This window comes from Dipodomys ordii, unplaced genomic scaffold (assembly GCF_000151885.1).
Source record: "Dipodomys ordii isolate 6190 unplaced genomic scaffold, Dord_2.0 Scaffold14, whole genome shotgun sequence".
Classification (NCBI taxonomy): domain Eukaryota; kingdom Metazoa; phylum Chordata; class Mammalia; order Rodentia; family Heteromyidae; genus Dipodomys; species Dipodomys ordii.
In genome coordinates this window covers 3,017,371-3,034,180 of record NW_012267230.1, presented here as the reverse complement: position 1 = coordinate 3,034,180, position 16,810 = coordinate 3,017,371, and the positions used below count along the sequence as shown (strand labels likewise).

At 49.2% G+C, this 16,810-nt stretch overlaps 1 protein-coding gene across 1 annotated transcript; it reads right to left on the bottom strand.

Moving 5' to 3' along the window:
• Positions 1-5,133: 5,133 nt before the first annotated feature.
• On the bottom strand, positions 5,134-10,178 carry Aqp8 (aquaporin 8). The gene is made up of 5 exons (XM_013011496.1): positions 9,937-10,178; positions 8,502-8,628; positions 7,007-7,221; positions 5,686-5,820; positions 5,134-5,182 (listed from the first exon to the last, which is right to left on the bottom strand). The coding sequence occupies exons 1-5, from the start codon at positions 10,176-10,178 to the stop codon at positions 5,134-5,136; spliced, it is 768 nt and encodes a 255-aa protein (XP_012866950.1).
• Between the last annotated feature and the right edge of the window lie 6,632 nt (positions 10,179-16,810).

The window sequence follows — 16,810 nt, the reverse complement described above, 5'->3', positions numbered from 1 at the left end:
GTTGCTTCCAGGGGAGGCCAGTGGCATTTGTACCCTAGTGCACAGGTAACCCAGGGTGGCCTTGCTACAGGGAGTGGCAAGTCACAAAGCTTACTGGGACAATACCCAGAGTTAGGGCTTTGGATCATTGCTTCCATAACTCTTCTTTCCCCCCTTCTGTGAAATGCTTTCTTGTTTAAAGACATCTAGAGTTAGAATGTTTTAGTATGTTTGTGCCATTCAACAAAAGCACCAAGAAGGATGAGCTCTGTAGGAAGAAACTGTTTACAGTGTCCAAGTGGGCAGGGCCTGGTGGGAGGCAGGTGACTCAGGTAATCCTCAATTTACAGTTGCTGGAAGTGATATTTTCCATATCCCAACAGTTGTGTTCTTCCATCTTGTCCAAATTAGAGATGTGTAACAGTGTATGTTGTCATTGGGCCTAGCACAGTACACGGTGCTTGGCACCAGTGGGCATGTACTTCTGTTGTATAGGTGTTGTGCAGTTCCAGCTCTGGAGAAGACTCCATTTGCATAAGCCACCCAGCATGGTAGGCGCATGCACTGGTGATGTGGAAGCGTGACTCAGCAGTAGATGACTTTAATGCCCACTGGACACACATCCTCTGCACATGACCATGCTCTAGCTCTAGTGAGGGGTGCAGAAATGAAAAAAGGAGGTGTGCCACGTGCACTCAAGCATCTTCTGGCATGGTAGTGGGAATACTACCGCCCGTGATGCCAATTCCGTCCATTGTGCATCCTGTCTGATACCTCTCTCACACTTCCTACGGGAAGTGTGCTCCAGGTGTGGCCCACTTCCAGTGGAAAACCCATGCTCCTCTGAGTCTGGGATCAAGCCACAGTGGGATTTGTGTTCCCTGCCTGAGCTCCTGATTGCTGGGCTGTCTATATTCATTCAGTGGACTGGTCTCTGCTTAAAGAAGTGGAAGCTCTTACCTGCCGTTGTCCAAGGCTACTTGTTTCCTTGAATTGCATCTTTCTTTTTTTTTTTTTTTTTGCTGAGACATGAAAGTAAAACTAATGTGCTAGGTAATCTCACATCACATTGCTTTTTTTGAAGATTATAAGAAAGGAAAAAAGGTGTTTTGTTTTGTTTTTCCCTAAGTCTCAGTAGCAGGGAATGTTCTGATCCCAGGAGGTTAAAAAATATAGGTTACAAGCACTGTGATTTGTACAATGTAATTGCTTTTCCTTCTGACTGTTAGAAATTTCAAGAAAACACTCCACCTCAACTAGCTTAACTAAACCTATATTTATTTACATGCTTATTTTTGGTGGTACTGGGGTTTCAACTCAGGGCCTTTTGCTTGCTAGACAGGTACTCTACTACTTGAGCCAACCCCCCCTGCTCTTTTGTAGTCTTTCTGTAGGGTTGTGTTGGTTTGCTTTTTATTTATTTTTGAGATAGAGATTGAGGACTCACCTGAAGCACAATCCCCTACTATGCTTTTCACGAAGCTGGGATGACCAATGCACATCACCACACCTGGCTTATTTGTTGAGATGGATCTCACTAACTTTTTGCCTGGCCGACCTCAAGCATAATCCTCCTGAATTCTGCATCCCGAACACCTGGTTTTATAGAGATAAGCAGCTATACATGGCCTATCTTTATGTATGCACTCCTTCTTTGGGGATTGTGTCAAATCTTATCTTTAAATGGTGTAAACAAATAGGCATTTTATTCTCTGGTGTCTTATCCGAGGCATTTTAGAATCTGGACCTGTCCTTCCTGCCCACACTTGCATTATCCTCCCACAAATACCTCTACCTCTTGCTAAGGATTTATTAGTTCTTCCTGGAAAAACCTCAGTCTTTTTAAAGATGAAAACCTCATACATAGTTGTACCTAACCAGCTCAGGACAGCCAGTCACTGTGAGGTTCTCATTAGACCAGAAGCCAAGAGGAAGCGAGTCCTAGCCTTGTCCTTACCACTTACTGAGAACTGCTAGACAAATCACAGCTTTCCTCTTCTTGAGAAGTGTAATTTGAGTGCCAGGAACAACCAGGCACTTGGGTTTCTGAGGCTGTTGAACATGGTAGAGGCAAGACATAGTCTCTGGTCTGAAAACAAACCCTAGTAGCAAACAAAAAGTGTGAATCCACCTCATACTTCAGGGAGCCTGAGAGGAGGGAACAACTCAGGAGCCTGCTCAGTAAGGACAAAGACAAGCCAATCAAGTTGGGCAACAGGCGACTCCCCCTCCCCCCCAGGTACCCTGATAGCCAAAGGCAGGTGGCAGCAGCAAAGAGAGTGCTTTGTAAGGCCCAGAGACAGACTGGACCCTGCCATGAGGGGCCCAGGGACGCCCCAAGTGGAAGGTGTGGCAGAGTAACTGGTGTGACTACAACAGCCTCAGCCTGAATGCATTCCAAGACCTTGTCCAAGTGGACGACTGTCCAACATCCTGGATTAATGTCCTCTTACCTGTCTTCTTGATAAACGTGTGTGTGTGTGTGAAACAATGTCTGCAATAAATGCTCACCTTGGTTCTGCCAGAATTAGAAGGATGATGTCTTTCTGTTACGGGAAAAGAAAATGCAAGAAGGTAAACGCTAAGCCTTGTAACTAATACGAAGAGAACTGCGGCCTCATGCCAGTCACACCTAGCAGGGAGGGTCTTCCGGGGCGCCCTCATACTGCTGCCCCTGGCCTCACTGCCAAGGGGCCTAGAGAGCCTTAAGGATTGCTCGAGCACACAAGCAGAGATGGCACCTGTGGAGCATTGCAGGTGGGCTTGGAATGGAAGGTTGGAACCATCAGTGAAAGAGCCCACCTCCAAAATACCACTGGGGTGGGATTGGAGTGAATCTGAGCACACACTCAGAACTATTGCCAACAGCGGCACCGTGTGGCAGGCAGGAGACTAGCAGCACCTGCCACACGTGTCAAGGCTCACGTTTCCTCCCAATCAAGAGCACTTTGGAATTGGCATGGGTGGCTCACTTCTGTAATCCTACCTACTCAGGAGGCTGAGATCTGAGGATTGGGGTTCAAAGCCAGCCCAGGCAAAAAGGTCCCTAAAACTCTTCAATTAAGCAGGAAAAAAAGCCAGAAATGGACCTGTGGCTCGTTTGAGAGTCACTGGGACCAGTGTCACCATAATTCGTGCCCACCAAAACCCCAGGGTTCTGGCCTTATCTAGGATCTGGGTTGCTGCCATTAAGGGAAGGGTTGAGATGAGATCATACATTAGGGTGGACTACAAATGAGTGTTCTGATAAGAGACAATGACGTGCACACAGTTCTTGAGAACACTACATGAAAACAGAGACCGAAGCTGGGCGCTGGTGGCTCCCACCTGTAATCCTAGCTACTCAGGAGGCTGAGATGTGAGGATTGCAGTTCAAAGCCAGCCTGGGCAGGAAAGTCTGTGAGACTCTTATCTCCAATAAATTACCAAAAAGCCCAGGTTGTGCTGGTGGTTCAAGCAGGAGAGTGCTATAGCCTAGAGCAAAAGAAGTGCAGGAACGGCGTCCCAGCCCAGAGTTCCAAGCCTCAGGGCTGGAAAAAAAAGATACATGAAGGAAACAGAGGCAGAGATTGTGCGACACTGTCATGAGCTAAGAGCCACCAGATGCTGGAGAAGATGAGGAGGGACCCTTTTGCTAACTTTTTGCCATCTCTGGCTCCTCAATCAGTGGGATTAGAGGCATGAGGTCCTGGCTTCCTCTCCATCTAATTATGGTTGTCTTTGTTATACTCCGTTCCTCTTGAGAAATTATAGATGTTTGAATATGTGTGGGGGGGTGTGGTTTATATCCATATTCTCAAAGTTGCATGTTATTGTATTTGTGATTTTCTCCAGGAAACATTTCTTCATTTTAGTTAGGTGTTCTCATCAAAAAGGAGGTCTTTGTTTAGTGTTGATAATGGGTTTTTGTTTAGTGTTGATAATATCCAAATGATCTTCTTTATAAACAACTCAGATTCTTTTTTTTTTTTTTGCCAGTCCTGGGGTTTGAACTCAGGGCCTAGGAATTGTCCCTGTGCTTCTTTGTGCTCAAGGCTAGTGTTCTACTACTTAAGCCACACTACCACTTCTGACTTTTTCTGAATAGTGTATTGGAGATAGACACAGACTTTCCTTCCCCGGGCTGGCTTTGAACCATGATGCTCAGATCTCAGCCTCCTGAGTAGCTAGGATTGTGAGCCACCAGTGCCAGGCTTACAGAGATAGTACATGCTGTACTTGGAAGGGCTCAAGTTCAAAATGGGTGAGTGTCCTTACCCCAGGAAATGGGGGGGGCGGGTGTCACTCAGCCAGGCCAGGCACTCAGTCAGGCCCAGCACTGTGATTGGACCTTCTTCGGCACTATGAATTGAGTCTAAATCGAGTCCACGTGGGTTCAGAGCTCCAGCCTGAGCTCCTGGGCTGAGGGAGGACCAGCTCTGAGTTGGAATGTACCCCCATGTACTGACATTGGGCTCAGGAAATGGGGCTCTCCTGGCCTTCACTAGACTCAGACACCTAAAATCCCTCCCTGAATGGTTACCTCCTCCCCAGCAGAGCCCTTTCTTTTTTTTTTCCCTCAAAAGCCAACCCAAAGACACACGGAAGGAAACATTGAACAATTTATTGCAAAGCTAGGGCGGCAGCTTGGGAAGTGAGGTAGTAGGCAGGCCCCAGACGGCCTCGGGAATCAAGATCAGGAGGAGAAAGAAAGAAAGAGTGGGTAGGGCTGGGTGCCTGGCTCAGTGCTCAGCATCTGCCCAGCGAGGGGAGACCCTAGCTTGATCTCCAACACTTGGCTTGATCCGGGCACTGATGGCTCACAGGAAAAAGAAAGGGAGTTGAGAAATGAGCCGATGTGCATGAATGACCACTTCTTCCTCTGGGCCTTCTCTCCTGGTCTTCTCTCTCAAGAAATGTTCTTGTCCTCTGCCGTTTCCACTGCTCTCCTCTGGGCAGTGCTGGATGTGCGCATACTCCATGTAGAGCTATTAGATGAACCCAAAGGAATTCTGAAAACCCGAATGATCCTCAGGGCTTAGGAGCAGGCCATCTGCCTGAGAAGCCAGCCCCAGACAGTGGCTCTCCAGGAAGTAGAAGAAGCTGTCTTGTTTTGCAGCCTAAGATGGGACATCTCAAGGCACCCGGGGAAGCGGGCACTCTGCCAGCTCTGCTTCATCGCCCTTTCAGGACGAGGCGGGTTTTTGAATCTCCAATGAAGAACCTGGAAAGACACAGCTCCTTGTGACAATTTGGAAGAATGCTTCCCACTGCGACCTGGGCAGCTCTAGAAAGACCCAATCCAGTGTCTGTTTCCCAGACAGATGCACCACCTGTACTACGACCAGCCGAAGCCACTGGCTTCAGGCCAAAGGTTTTGCTAGAATGCTTATTCTATTTCCTCTGGCCTTGTTAAGTTGCTGGGAAAGAAGCATGAAGAGGTCAGGGGACATCTGGGCCTCTGTTCAACACCCCCATCCTAGCACCAAGCCCACCTAGAATAAAGGACAGCCTAAGAAAGTGTCTTGAAGCCTAAGGACTTTGAGCACTCCCTGCAGCCAGCACTACCTGAAAGCTTCTCCATTGTAGGAACCAGTGAATCCACCCCTGTGGATTTCTGTCACTTGCCACCCAAGGTTCTAGAGAAAGCCATCTCCAACCCCAGCCCTCCAGACCGGGACTCTCCAGAAGCTGTCTCCAGGGGCCCTGTGCCCCACCCATTCCTACCTAATGATCAGTCCTACAAACAGACCAGCCAGGAGTGGGCCCAGCCAGTAGATCCAATGGAAGGTCCAGTGGCCGGCCACCACAGCAGGTCCAAAGGCACGAGCAGGGTTCATGCAGGCTCCAGAGATCATCCCCCTGCAAACACCCAGGCACACAGTCACAGTGTCCCAGCCGGGCTCCACCCCACCTCCCATCCTTGTCCCCTGTTGGGCCTAGCCCCCACCCAGAACCTCAACTGCCCTTATCAGGGGTCACTGAATTAATCCCAAAGGACAAGGGGCCATCAGCACCGGGAAACCAATGGCAAGGCGCTTCCAAGATCTACAGCTTGACATTTCCACACATGCCTCCAGAAGCATGAGGGGCAAAAAACACCTGCTCCGTGACAGCAGCAAGAAAAATCCATAAAACCAAACCCAGCCCAAGCAGATCCTGCTCTGACCTTTGTTTTGGCTTCTCTGTGTTTCCCTGGGGGGGGGGTGAAAGTACCCCCTACTCCGGGGTATTTACCCTGGAGAGTAAATACGTAGGTTGCTGAGTCCCTCATGCTTCAGCCATCAAAGCAACCCCAGATGCACCCTGCCTCTCTACTGTCTATATCCTTATCCTAGATCCCAGGTTGGGATCCCAGTGCCCAGTGGGCCAAAGGCTCGTAAGTAAAGCAGTTGCCACGAGGGGGCAGCAAAGTTTCACCACAGGGCCAGTCATGGTCTCCAGCCCGCCCTAGACTGCACCTGCCAAAAGTGCCAGGACCTGACCCAGAGGAAGGCTAGAGTTGGCTCTGGATCTAAAAGACAAAAAAAAAAAGAGTTGGGCACTAGACAAGGGGCCTCCTCACCCACTTCGGAAGATAGGGGCGCTTGGCCCAGATCTACCCAATGTCCTTAACTACATCTTCTCTGCCCTCTCTCAGCATGTGTCTCCATATGTACCAAGGATTCAGTCATTCCAGACCCAACCTTGTCTCCTTAATTAATGCCTTCTGGAACCAAGAAGAAACAGCGTGACCTCATGGGTGGGAATGAATGCTTTTCGTAAGCCTGCCGCTACAGCCTGCAAAAATGTCCCCTCTTCCCTGCAAAACGTGGAGAACTTCACCTAAAACTCCAGATTGCAATGAAATGAGAAAAGATAGCCCTATACCCCCATTCTCAACCAGACAGAACTGATCCCACAGAATCAATCCACGCCGCTCCCTGTTGGCAGCCCCAAGCCAGCCTGTCTCTCTTCACTGGCAACTCGTTTTATCAAGGGAGTCTGTAACCCTCAGGCCTGGCAGTTAGTTGACCCCGAGTAGACATGAGGACATTCGCTCACTCACCCTGCCAGGATATCCACGGTGACAGAGAAGCCAATGGAGAAGGGGGCCAGCGGGCCCCGCGTCTTCTCATTGATGGCACCCATGCACACGGCCAGCACCAGCAGTGTCGTCATGATGATCTCTGCCCCCAGTGCCGCTGCCACCTGTTCCTGCCCCCGCACTGTCACAAAGGCCGCCCCGGATGCATTCCAGAACCTCTCCTCCAGACTCACCGCCTGCAGAAAGAAGAGGTTCAGCCTCCTAGCTGAGAGCAGCCAGAAGCTGGGGGCTGGGCAGAAGTACAGGCCTGCCCAGCTGGTGGGTCTGTCTGCAGGTGGACATGTCTGGGCACCTGTCCCAGCTCACTGGATGGTGTGATTCTGTGATAGCAAATGGGCCCCTCTGAGCCTCACTATACTCATCTGAAAATGGGCCTAACCCAGCAGAGGCACTAGGAACATGGGCATGAAGTCTGTGTGACATAGGTGATGCTCTTTGAGGAAAAGAATAGAAGAGTACTGTGTCCTAAACCTCTAGAAACAAACACAACCAGGAAAACACAGTGCTGGGAAAAGTCCCTGGGAGGGGCTAAAGCTGAGTGAGCTGCCTAGACATTAGATATTAGCATGGCGAAGGGGGGGGAGGGGGCGGAGGAAGGGGGGAGGAAGGGAAGGAAGAGAAAGAGAAGGAAGAAAGGACAGACAAAGAGAAGGAGTTATGTTAGATGTAGAGCTATAAAAGCTTAGTGTCAGGTGCCAGGGGCTCATGCCTGTAATCCCAGCTACCCAGGAGGCTGAGATCTGAGGATCACAGTTCAAAGTCTAATACCTAGCATGCATAAGGTTCTGTGTTGGTCCTGGGTTTCACCCCTAGCACCACACACACACACAAATTAGCAATTAATTCTTAACTGATTTAAAAATACTACAACAGAGAGGAAGAACTTGATTGGAGGGGGAGAACTTTAAGAACCAACTTCAAAAAACAACTCCCATGGAGGGTAACACAGTGTAAAGGTAGGCAAACTGCAGAATAAGCAGAGATGGTCAATGAGTTTCTTAGGAATAACCCAGCTCATTGAATGAATGAAGTGAGTAAGCAAGTGGAAAAAAAAACACTTAAAACTCTCTAAATTCAAGCTGGCTGTGGTAGTTCCCACCTGTCTTTCCAGCAAGAGGATCGTTTTAGGTAAGCCTTGGCTATATAGCAAGTTCAAAGCCAACCTGAACAGAGATCCTGCCCCTAAAACAAACAAAATTACCCAGAAACAGATTCAGGAAGAGAAATGTCACACTCTGTTGGAAAGGCTGGGTCCAGACATGGGTGAAATATACTAATCTTGGTGGGGAGAAGAGGGGGGCGTGGACTGAGGCCCATAGAGTGTTCTGCACTAGTAAAGGCCCACTCAATCCCACTGGCAGAAACAAGCACAGAGACAGCCGCCCCTCCCCCTCCCTCCCCCCCCCAGCCCATCACACCTGAAGCCATCAGTGCAACCTTCTTGGGGCTCACCCACCTTGGCTAAAGCGGCCCCGATCAGCCCCCCGCACAGCTGCGAGATCCAGTAAGGAATAAGCATCATCACGTGGAGACCTCCGATCAGCATGGCGCCCAGCGACACCGCGGGGTTGAAGTGGCCTCCGCTGTCCATACAGCAAGAAGGAAATCGTGAAGCCAAAAGTCCAGGGCTGCCCACCAAGGGCTGCCTACCCTCCTACCCCCAGAGGATGTGATCCAGCCAGTCCCCTAAGTCAGCACCAACCAACTCACTCCCATTTTCCCTGGGTTTCCAGGGGGTGGGGGTAAGAGGCCAGGGGGAGGCAGGGAAGGGAGGAACAGCCTCCAAGTCCAGATGTCAGGAAGGCCCCAGAAGATCAAACTCCTCAGAGCACTCTCCAGGCTGTCAGAGACGTGGCTGCACGTCTGACGGAGCAGCTAGGCTCAGAGCCAGTAGCCCAAGAGAGATTTCAGCGAGATAATGAATGAGTGAGCAGACAGCACACAGCATTGTCTACGTCACTAGAGTTGCTGAATATCAGCTATTGTCATGATCACGCCTTCTCCCATGATGCCCAGAGAGGCTCCTTGACTTGCTGTGGTCACCCAGCTTAGAAGTGACAGAGTCCCATTCAACCTCCCTTGGATTCAAGCCAGGTACCAGTGGTTCACACCTGTAATCCTAGCTACTCAGGAGGCTGAGATGTGAGGAGCTCAGTTCTAAGCCAGCCCCGGCAGCAAAGTCCATGAGACTCTTAGCTACAATGAGCCACCAAAAGGCTGAAAGTAGGGAGAAACTGGAAAAGAGCCAGGGAAGGGGTGACACTGTTCAAAAAGAAGTGTACTCATGCTGGGCACTGGTGGCTCACGCCTGTAATCCTAGCTACTCAGGAGGCTGAGATCCGAGGATCATGGTTCAAAGCCAGCCCGGGCAGGAAAGGCCATGAGACTCTTATCGCTAATAAACCACCAGAAAACCAGAAGTGCTGCTATGGCTTAAATGGTAGAGCATTCACCTTGAGCTGAAGAGGTGAGGGCCCAGAGTTCAAGCCCCACAACCAACAACAACAAAAACGTACTCATTACCTAACTTATGTAACTGTAACCCTTCACTTTAAAAATTAAGAAGATCTTCCATATTAAGAAAAAAAAGGTGGAAGTGGAGCTGTGGTTCAAGTGGTAGAACACTAGCCTTGAGCACAAACACTCAGAGACAGCACCCACACTCTGAGTTCAACCCCAGGACTGATACACGAATAATAATAATAAATAATGTTATTCCTATCTGGCTCAGAAAGTGACTTACCCAAAGCCACAGAGCTCCCAGGCTATGGAGCTAAGAAGTGACCCCAGAAAATCTAACTCCCTTCCCTACCCTCTTAATCACGCTGTTCCCCAATCTTGAGGGGCTACTGGGGGTCCCTTGCCAATAGGCTCCAGCAGGCTGGTCTCACCTGATATTCCCCAGCGTGGCGATCATCAGTCCCAAGGCCAGGCCATGGGCCAAGGCCGGCTGCAGCCGACCCGTGTCAGCCCCGTTCTCAATCACCGACAGACACCCGATGAAGATGAAGAGGGCCGAGCCCAGAAGCTCCACCAGGCAGGGCTGCAGGAAGCGCTCATACCAGGACACACGGCCCCTGCCACTCATGTTGGGCTCCTTGGCCCTGCTGCTGCCCAGCTCCGTGTCACACATTGGTGCCTGCGGAGAGAGAAGCAGAGGAGAAGCAGATGAGCGGAGCGTCCGCACGGAAAGCCCCCAAGCCTCGGCCTGGAAGACATCCACAGTACTGGGTCCTACCAGGCTATCTGGGAAGACACGCAGCGGGCTCACCTCCCCGGCCATCAAGACAAGCAGGCCTTACTTAGCACAGCTGCCAGCGCCAAGCGGTTGCACCTGCTATCCAGCGCACGCTTAGCTTATCTGGGAATGGGAACAGATCCGCTATGGGCTCCGTCCTTTTAAAGGGCTGGAGGTGTCAAGGAAGCAGTAAAGCCTTGGTGGGAGGTGGCCCTGGGGCCCAGAAAAGGAAACTTGTGTTTTAATTCCAGCAGGGTGGGGGAGAGGGAGAGGGGGGTCAAGGATTGCTGGGCTGAGTGCCAACCAGGCAAAGGCACGGGCCAGTTTGCATCATCAGGGCTGGACACAGAGGCGTGGGAGGCCCCGCATCCCAGCTCCCCTGTCCAGTGAGGACCAGCGGGGGGAAGGGGAGGGGAAGCAGGAGCCAAAGCCCCAGCACATGGGAATTTGGCAGGTGACAGCAAAGTCACCATCCAGTATTTTCCCACAATTCTTACAGAACTGTGAGCATGTCTTCACACCTGTCCTCACTTGATGATGTTCACGCAATGACCCCCTAACTGAGCAAGAGAGCAGAGACATTGTGTTTCTGTCCTCCCAAGGGAACATCCGTGGACACACGCGTGTGGCGTGCACGCACGCACTCACGTTTAAATGAAAGACCTCTCACTCTTTTTAAAACTTTTTATTATAAAGGTGAACTATAGGGGCGGGGAAGGTGGCTCCGTGGTAGAGTGCTTGCCTTGCATACATGAGGCCTTGGGTTCAATTCCTCAGCACCCCATAAGCAGAAAAAGCTGGAAGTGATGTTGTGGCTCAAGTGGTGGAGCACTAGCCTTGAGCTGAAGAGCTGAGGGACAGCGCCCAGGCCCAGAGTTCAGGCCCCATGACTGACAAAAAAAAGAAAGTGAACTACAGAAGGGTTAGAGTTACATAAGTTGGGGAAAGAGTACATTTCTTTTGGCCTCTCACTCTTGCTTAGCTTTTTCATTCAAGGCTAGCACTCTACCACATTTTTAGACACTAAAGGTAGGATGGGTGATTCCCAGGACTTGGAGATGAGGGAAAGAAGAATGGACAATGAATAGTGGATGGATGGATGGATGGATGGATGGATGGAAGGTGGATGGATGATGGATGGATAGATAGCTGGACAGATGGTGGGTAGATGGATGGTGGATGGATGGTGGATGAATGGATGAGTAAGTGACTAGATGGATGGTGGATTGATGGGTAAATAAGTGGATAGATGGATGGCTAGATGGATGGGTAAATGAATAGATGGATGGGTACTAGATGCTGGAAGGTGAATGAATGAATAGATGGTAGATGAATGGATAGGTAAGTGGATAGATGGATGGATAGATCGATGATGAATGATTTAATTTGATGGTGGATGGATGGTAGATGAGTAGTTAGATAAATGGATGTGTAGATGGAATGGATGGATGGATACTAGAATCTGGAGGATGAATTAATGGATGGACAATGGGTAGATTGGTAGATAGGTGGATGAGTGGACACATGAATAGAAGGAAGAGAGAGGAAGAGGAATGATAGAAGGTAAAATGGGTTTCCTTATTCATTCAACAAATATTTCAATAGCTATTGCATGCCTGTGGTTATTGCAACCTTTGGCTGGCGATAAAGCAGTAAACGACCAAGGTAACAAAGCTCTGGACTCCTAGCTGTTATCTGAGTGTTCCTATGTCAAGAAGCAGATAAAGAAATAATAGAGATACTGGTATTTTGCTGGTCATTTCTTTTTTTTGGGGGGTCCGGTCGTGGGGCTTGAACTCTGGGCCCGGGCGCTGTCCCTCAGCTCTTCAGCTCAAGGCTAGCGCTCTACCACTTGAGCCACAGGGCCACTTCCTGCTTTTTTCTTTTTGGCTTATGTGGTGCTGAGGAATTGAACCCAGGGCCTCATGCATGCAAGGCAAGTGCTCTACCACTGAGCCACCTTCCCAGCCCTTTGCTGGTCATTTCTGACCATCCCATACACATCCACCCCCACCCAAGTTGCTCCACAGCCATTCTCCCCCACCCACCACGAGACAAAGCAATGAGCCCTTGTGAGCTCTCCTCCAGGTGATAAAGTTAAGGCACAGAGAAACTAAAGAACTTTCTCAAATGGGTGTAGATTAGACCTATCTGCTACAGGGCAGAAGTGGCTACATCTACTGCCGGATTAGACAGTGGTGCTGTGGAACATCCCACACATCAGAAGGCTTGGGTATTATCTCTAGCCTGTCCTCTCCCCGCCCCTATGCACAGCCCCTGTACACCATGCCTTGCATCTTCCTTCCTCGTCCCTAAGGACACCAAGATAAGACAGACATCCATCTCTCCGCCTCCTTCTTGCCTTCATTCTTTGCACAATATTCCTTCCGGTGAGACTTCCAGACTAATTCTTTCCTGTTTTCAACCAGATCTGAGTGTCTGTGCATGTGATTTCTTGCTTAAAACAAATAAACACAACTGCCCAGCAGGTGCTGGTGGCTAATGCCTGTAATCCTTGCAACTCAGGAGGCTGAGATCTGAGAATGCTGAGAGTGCTGTTCAAAGCCAGCCTGGGCAGACTGTGAGACTCTTATCTCCAATTAACCACTCAATAACGGGAAGTGGAGCTGTGGATCAAAAGTGGTAGAGCACTAGTCTTGAGCACAAATAGGTTCAGGAATAGGCCCTGAGTTCAATCCCCACCAACCAAAACCAAAACCACTGATGAAAGTGAACTGTCCAACTCATGGGTGGAGACAGGAAAGAAGGACTGGGAGACAGTAAGGGAACAGAAGACAGTGTACCTGGCTCACATAATTGTAATCCCTCTGTATATCATCTCTATAATATCAATAAATTATACAAATAACTTTGGAGGCTTCACAAACACATACACACACACACACACACACACACACACACACAACCTACCCTCTACTACATGCCTACCATTAGACCCCGCATTGAACTCCTGTGATCCTTTCTTTCAATTAATACTTACAATGACTTGTCACTTCTACCTTCAATTGTCCAGAGCCCCAGGTTGCTTTATTTCTATAGTCACTAAGCCCTTACCCAATTCTCAGTCATTCCTTTTTAGTGACAGCCAGCCCGGCACAGTTTGGTACTTGCATCTGGATTTGGGGAATGTACTGTATCTCGCCTGCTAACAAAGCAGCTTCCATTTCTTGGGGGGAGGGGAGGGAAATAGTTCAATGCCATAACCATAATAAAAATCGATTTATTGCCAGGCATCAGTGGCTCACACCTGCAATCCTAGCTACTCAGGAGGCTGAGATCTGAGGATCACGGGTTCAAAGCCAGCCTGGGTAGCAAAGGCTGTGAGACTCTCATTTCCAATTAATGATCCCAAAGCCAGATGTGGGGATATGGCTTAAATGGTAGAGTGCTAGACTTGAGAGAGAAAAAAAGCAGAGGGACAAAGCCAGCTGCCAGTGGCTCACTCCTGTCATCGTAGCTACTCAGGAGGCTGAGGAATGAGGATCATGGTTCGAAGCCAACCTGGGCAGAAAAAATCCCCCTGTGACTCTTATCTCCAACAAACCACTCAGAAACCAGAATTGGTGCTGTGGCTCAAATGGTAGAGCCCTGAACACAAAGAAGCACCCAAGCCCTGAACTCAAGCTCCCAGATTGGCACAAAACCAAACAATGGAGCCCCCTTCTGTGCAGATAGGTGGTCCATAATTCTCAAACTCCTCTGCTGTTGAGTGAAATCATGTGACCAAGTGGAAGCCCGTCAAACGTGATGGGAAAAGGAGCTTGCCATTCATATTCCCAGCCCATGGCAACCTTCTCCAGAGCATCCACTTTCCCTCTTTCCCTATTGGCTGGAAAAGATCGGAGAACCTTGATGGCCCAAGATGGAAGCAACCTGGTTCTGAGTGGTGGGTAATAAATTAATGTGTGTGTGTGTGTGTGTGTGTGTGTGTGTGTGTGTGTGTGCGTGCGCACGTATCTGTCTGTCTGTCTGTCTGTCTGTCTCCATGTCCTGGGGCTTGCACTCAGGGCCTGGGTGCTGTCCCTGAACTTTTATGCTCAAGGCAGAAGGCCCTAAATCTTCTGATTTGCTCCACCACTTGAACCACAGCTCCACTTCTGGCTCCTTGGTGGAGATATGACTCTCAAGGACTTCTTGCTTGAACTGGCTTTGAACCTTGATCCTCAGATCTCAGCCTCCTGAGTACATGGATGACAGGTGTGAGCCATTAGCACCTGGCCACCTCTTCCATTTCTGAAGCCATGTCTGCACAGTGGTGGAAAGAGATCTGCAGCTGTACATCCAGAGTGCATTGGGAAGGAAGTTGTGTCCACAGTCCACCTGCTCCAGTTCGAGGAGGGGTTGGGACCCGAGTGACTTCCTTGTGGACATCACCAGAACCTTCTGTGCTCCCCAGCAGAGTCAAGTTCAAAGTCTGAGTCACAACTACCAGAGGCCATGGCCATTTGAGAGCTCTTGGCTGCCAGGAAGTTGCTGGGCAGAGGAAGCAGTTGGCCCAACCTCCTCCTCTTGGGGTGAGTTCCTGCTACCAGCTTGCTCTGAATAATGGAATGATAATAAAGATGGCTGCCACTTCCTGAGGACCAGCTGAGAATTCAGCACTACTGTGATCGTTTAGCCAGAACATTTCCATATCCTTTTCTTTCTCTTTTCCCTGATGCACGAAACAATTTCCACAAAAGAGGAAATCCATGGGGCTGGGAAGGTGGTTCAGTGGTAGAGTGCTCACCTAGCATGCGTGAAGCCCTGGATTCCTTTCCTCAATACCACATACACAGAAAAAGCCAGAAGTGGTGCTATGGCTCAAGTGTAGAGTGCTAGTCTTGAGCAAAAGAAGCGCAGGGACAGTGCTCAGGCCCTGAGTTCAAGCCCCAGGACTGGAAAAAAAAAAGGAAATCCAGGGGCCTGGACATGGAGCTTAGAAGTAGAGCACTTCCCTAGCAGATGTGCGATTTATCATCAGCATCTCTCTTTCTCTCTCTCTCTCTCTCTCCCCCTCTCTCTCTCCCTCCCTCCCTCTCTCTCTCTCTCTCTCTCTCACACACACACACACACACACACACACACATACCAAATACACATCAATTTCTCCATAGACAGGGGGAAAAATCAAAGCAAGAGAAATAATATTCTCTTGAGCTGGGAAGGTGGCTCAGTGGTAGAGCTCTTGCCTTGCATGCATGAGACCCTGGGTTAGATTCCTCAGCACCATGTAAGCAGGAAAAAAAAAGAAATAATATTCTCATTCTTTGGTTGGTAGAATTTTTGTTCATTTGTTTGTTTCAGTTCTGGGGCTTGAACTCAAGGCTTCACACCCACACAAGCCACAGCTTCAGTTCTGGCTTTTTGGTAGTTAATTGAGGGTAAGAATCTCACAAACAGCTGGGCATCGGTGGCTCATGTCTGTAAACCTAACTACTCAGGAGGCTGAGATCCCAGGATCACCATGCTTGCTATCCCAGAGTCTCTGCCCTGTTCAAGGCTGCTTTATACCCAAGCAGCTCTCTACTTCTAACAAAATTCTACTTATTCCTCAATGTCTCAAGTAAGATAGACTTTTATTTGCCACTACCAGGGCTTGCTCAGCTGGAATTCTACCACTTGAGCCATACCTCCAGCCTGGCTTTTTGCTGGTTTTTATGGAGATGAGGTCTCAAAAACTCCTCACAGACTTCTCTGCTCTTCAGATCTTAGCCTTCTGAGCAGACAGGATTAGATAAGACAAAAGTCACCAATACCCTACTAACATATGATCATCTGTAACAGCTTTATCGGGGCATAAGTAATATAATACACATAATATATAATAACATTTCACTTATGAATTTATATTGGTTGCAACAATGTTATGTTTTTTGTGGTGTGTGTGGTATGGTGTGTGTGTGTGTGTGTGCGTGTGTGTGTGTGTGTGTGTGTGTGTGAATGAGAGAGAGAGAGAGAAAGAGAGAGTCCTAGGGCTTGAACTCAGGGCCTGGGTTGCTGTCTCTTAGCTTTTCTGGCACTCTACCATTTAAATCACAGCTCCACTCCTAACTTTTTGATGGTTAATTGGAGATGAGAGTCTCATCAGACTCTACAGACTTTCATATCTGGGTTGGCTTTGAACCACGATACTCAGATCTCAGCCTCCTGATTAGCTAGGATTATAGGCATGGGCCACAGGTGGTCAGTTCCAACAGTATTTTTTTGTGTGCTGGACCTGGGGCTCAAACTCAAGGCTTGGGCACTCTCTCTGAGAGTTTTTTGTTTATTTGTTTCTAGCTCAAGGCTAGTACTCTAAGATCTGCTCCTCAGATCTTAGCTCTCTCAGTACATAGGATTACAGGTTTGAGCCACCAGTGCCTAGTTTATACTAATTTTCTTTCATTTTTGGTCATGGGGCTTGAACTCTGGGCCTGAGTGCTGTCCCTGAGCTCTTTCACTCAAGGCTAGTGCTCTGCTGCTTTGAGTCACAGCGCCACTTCCAGTTTTCTGGTGGTTAATTTCCTGCCTGGGTTGTCTTTGAA

Bases quoted from the DNA above. Each gene is read 5' to 3' on its own strand.
- Aqp8 (XM_013011496.1), bottom strand. From the start codon at position 10,178: ATGTGTGACACGGAGCTGGGCAGCAGCAGGGCCAAGGAGCCCAACATG. The intron at 5,821-7,006 runs GTGAGTGAGCGA...GGGTGTTTGCAG, and splicing joins ACCGTGGATATCCTGGCAGG to GGGGATGATCTCTGGAGCCT. The intron at 5,183-5,685 runs GTAGGAATGGGT...GTGTCTTTCCAG, and splicing joins TTTGTAGGACTGATCATTAG to GTTCTTCATTGGAGATTCAA.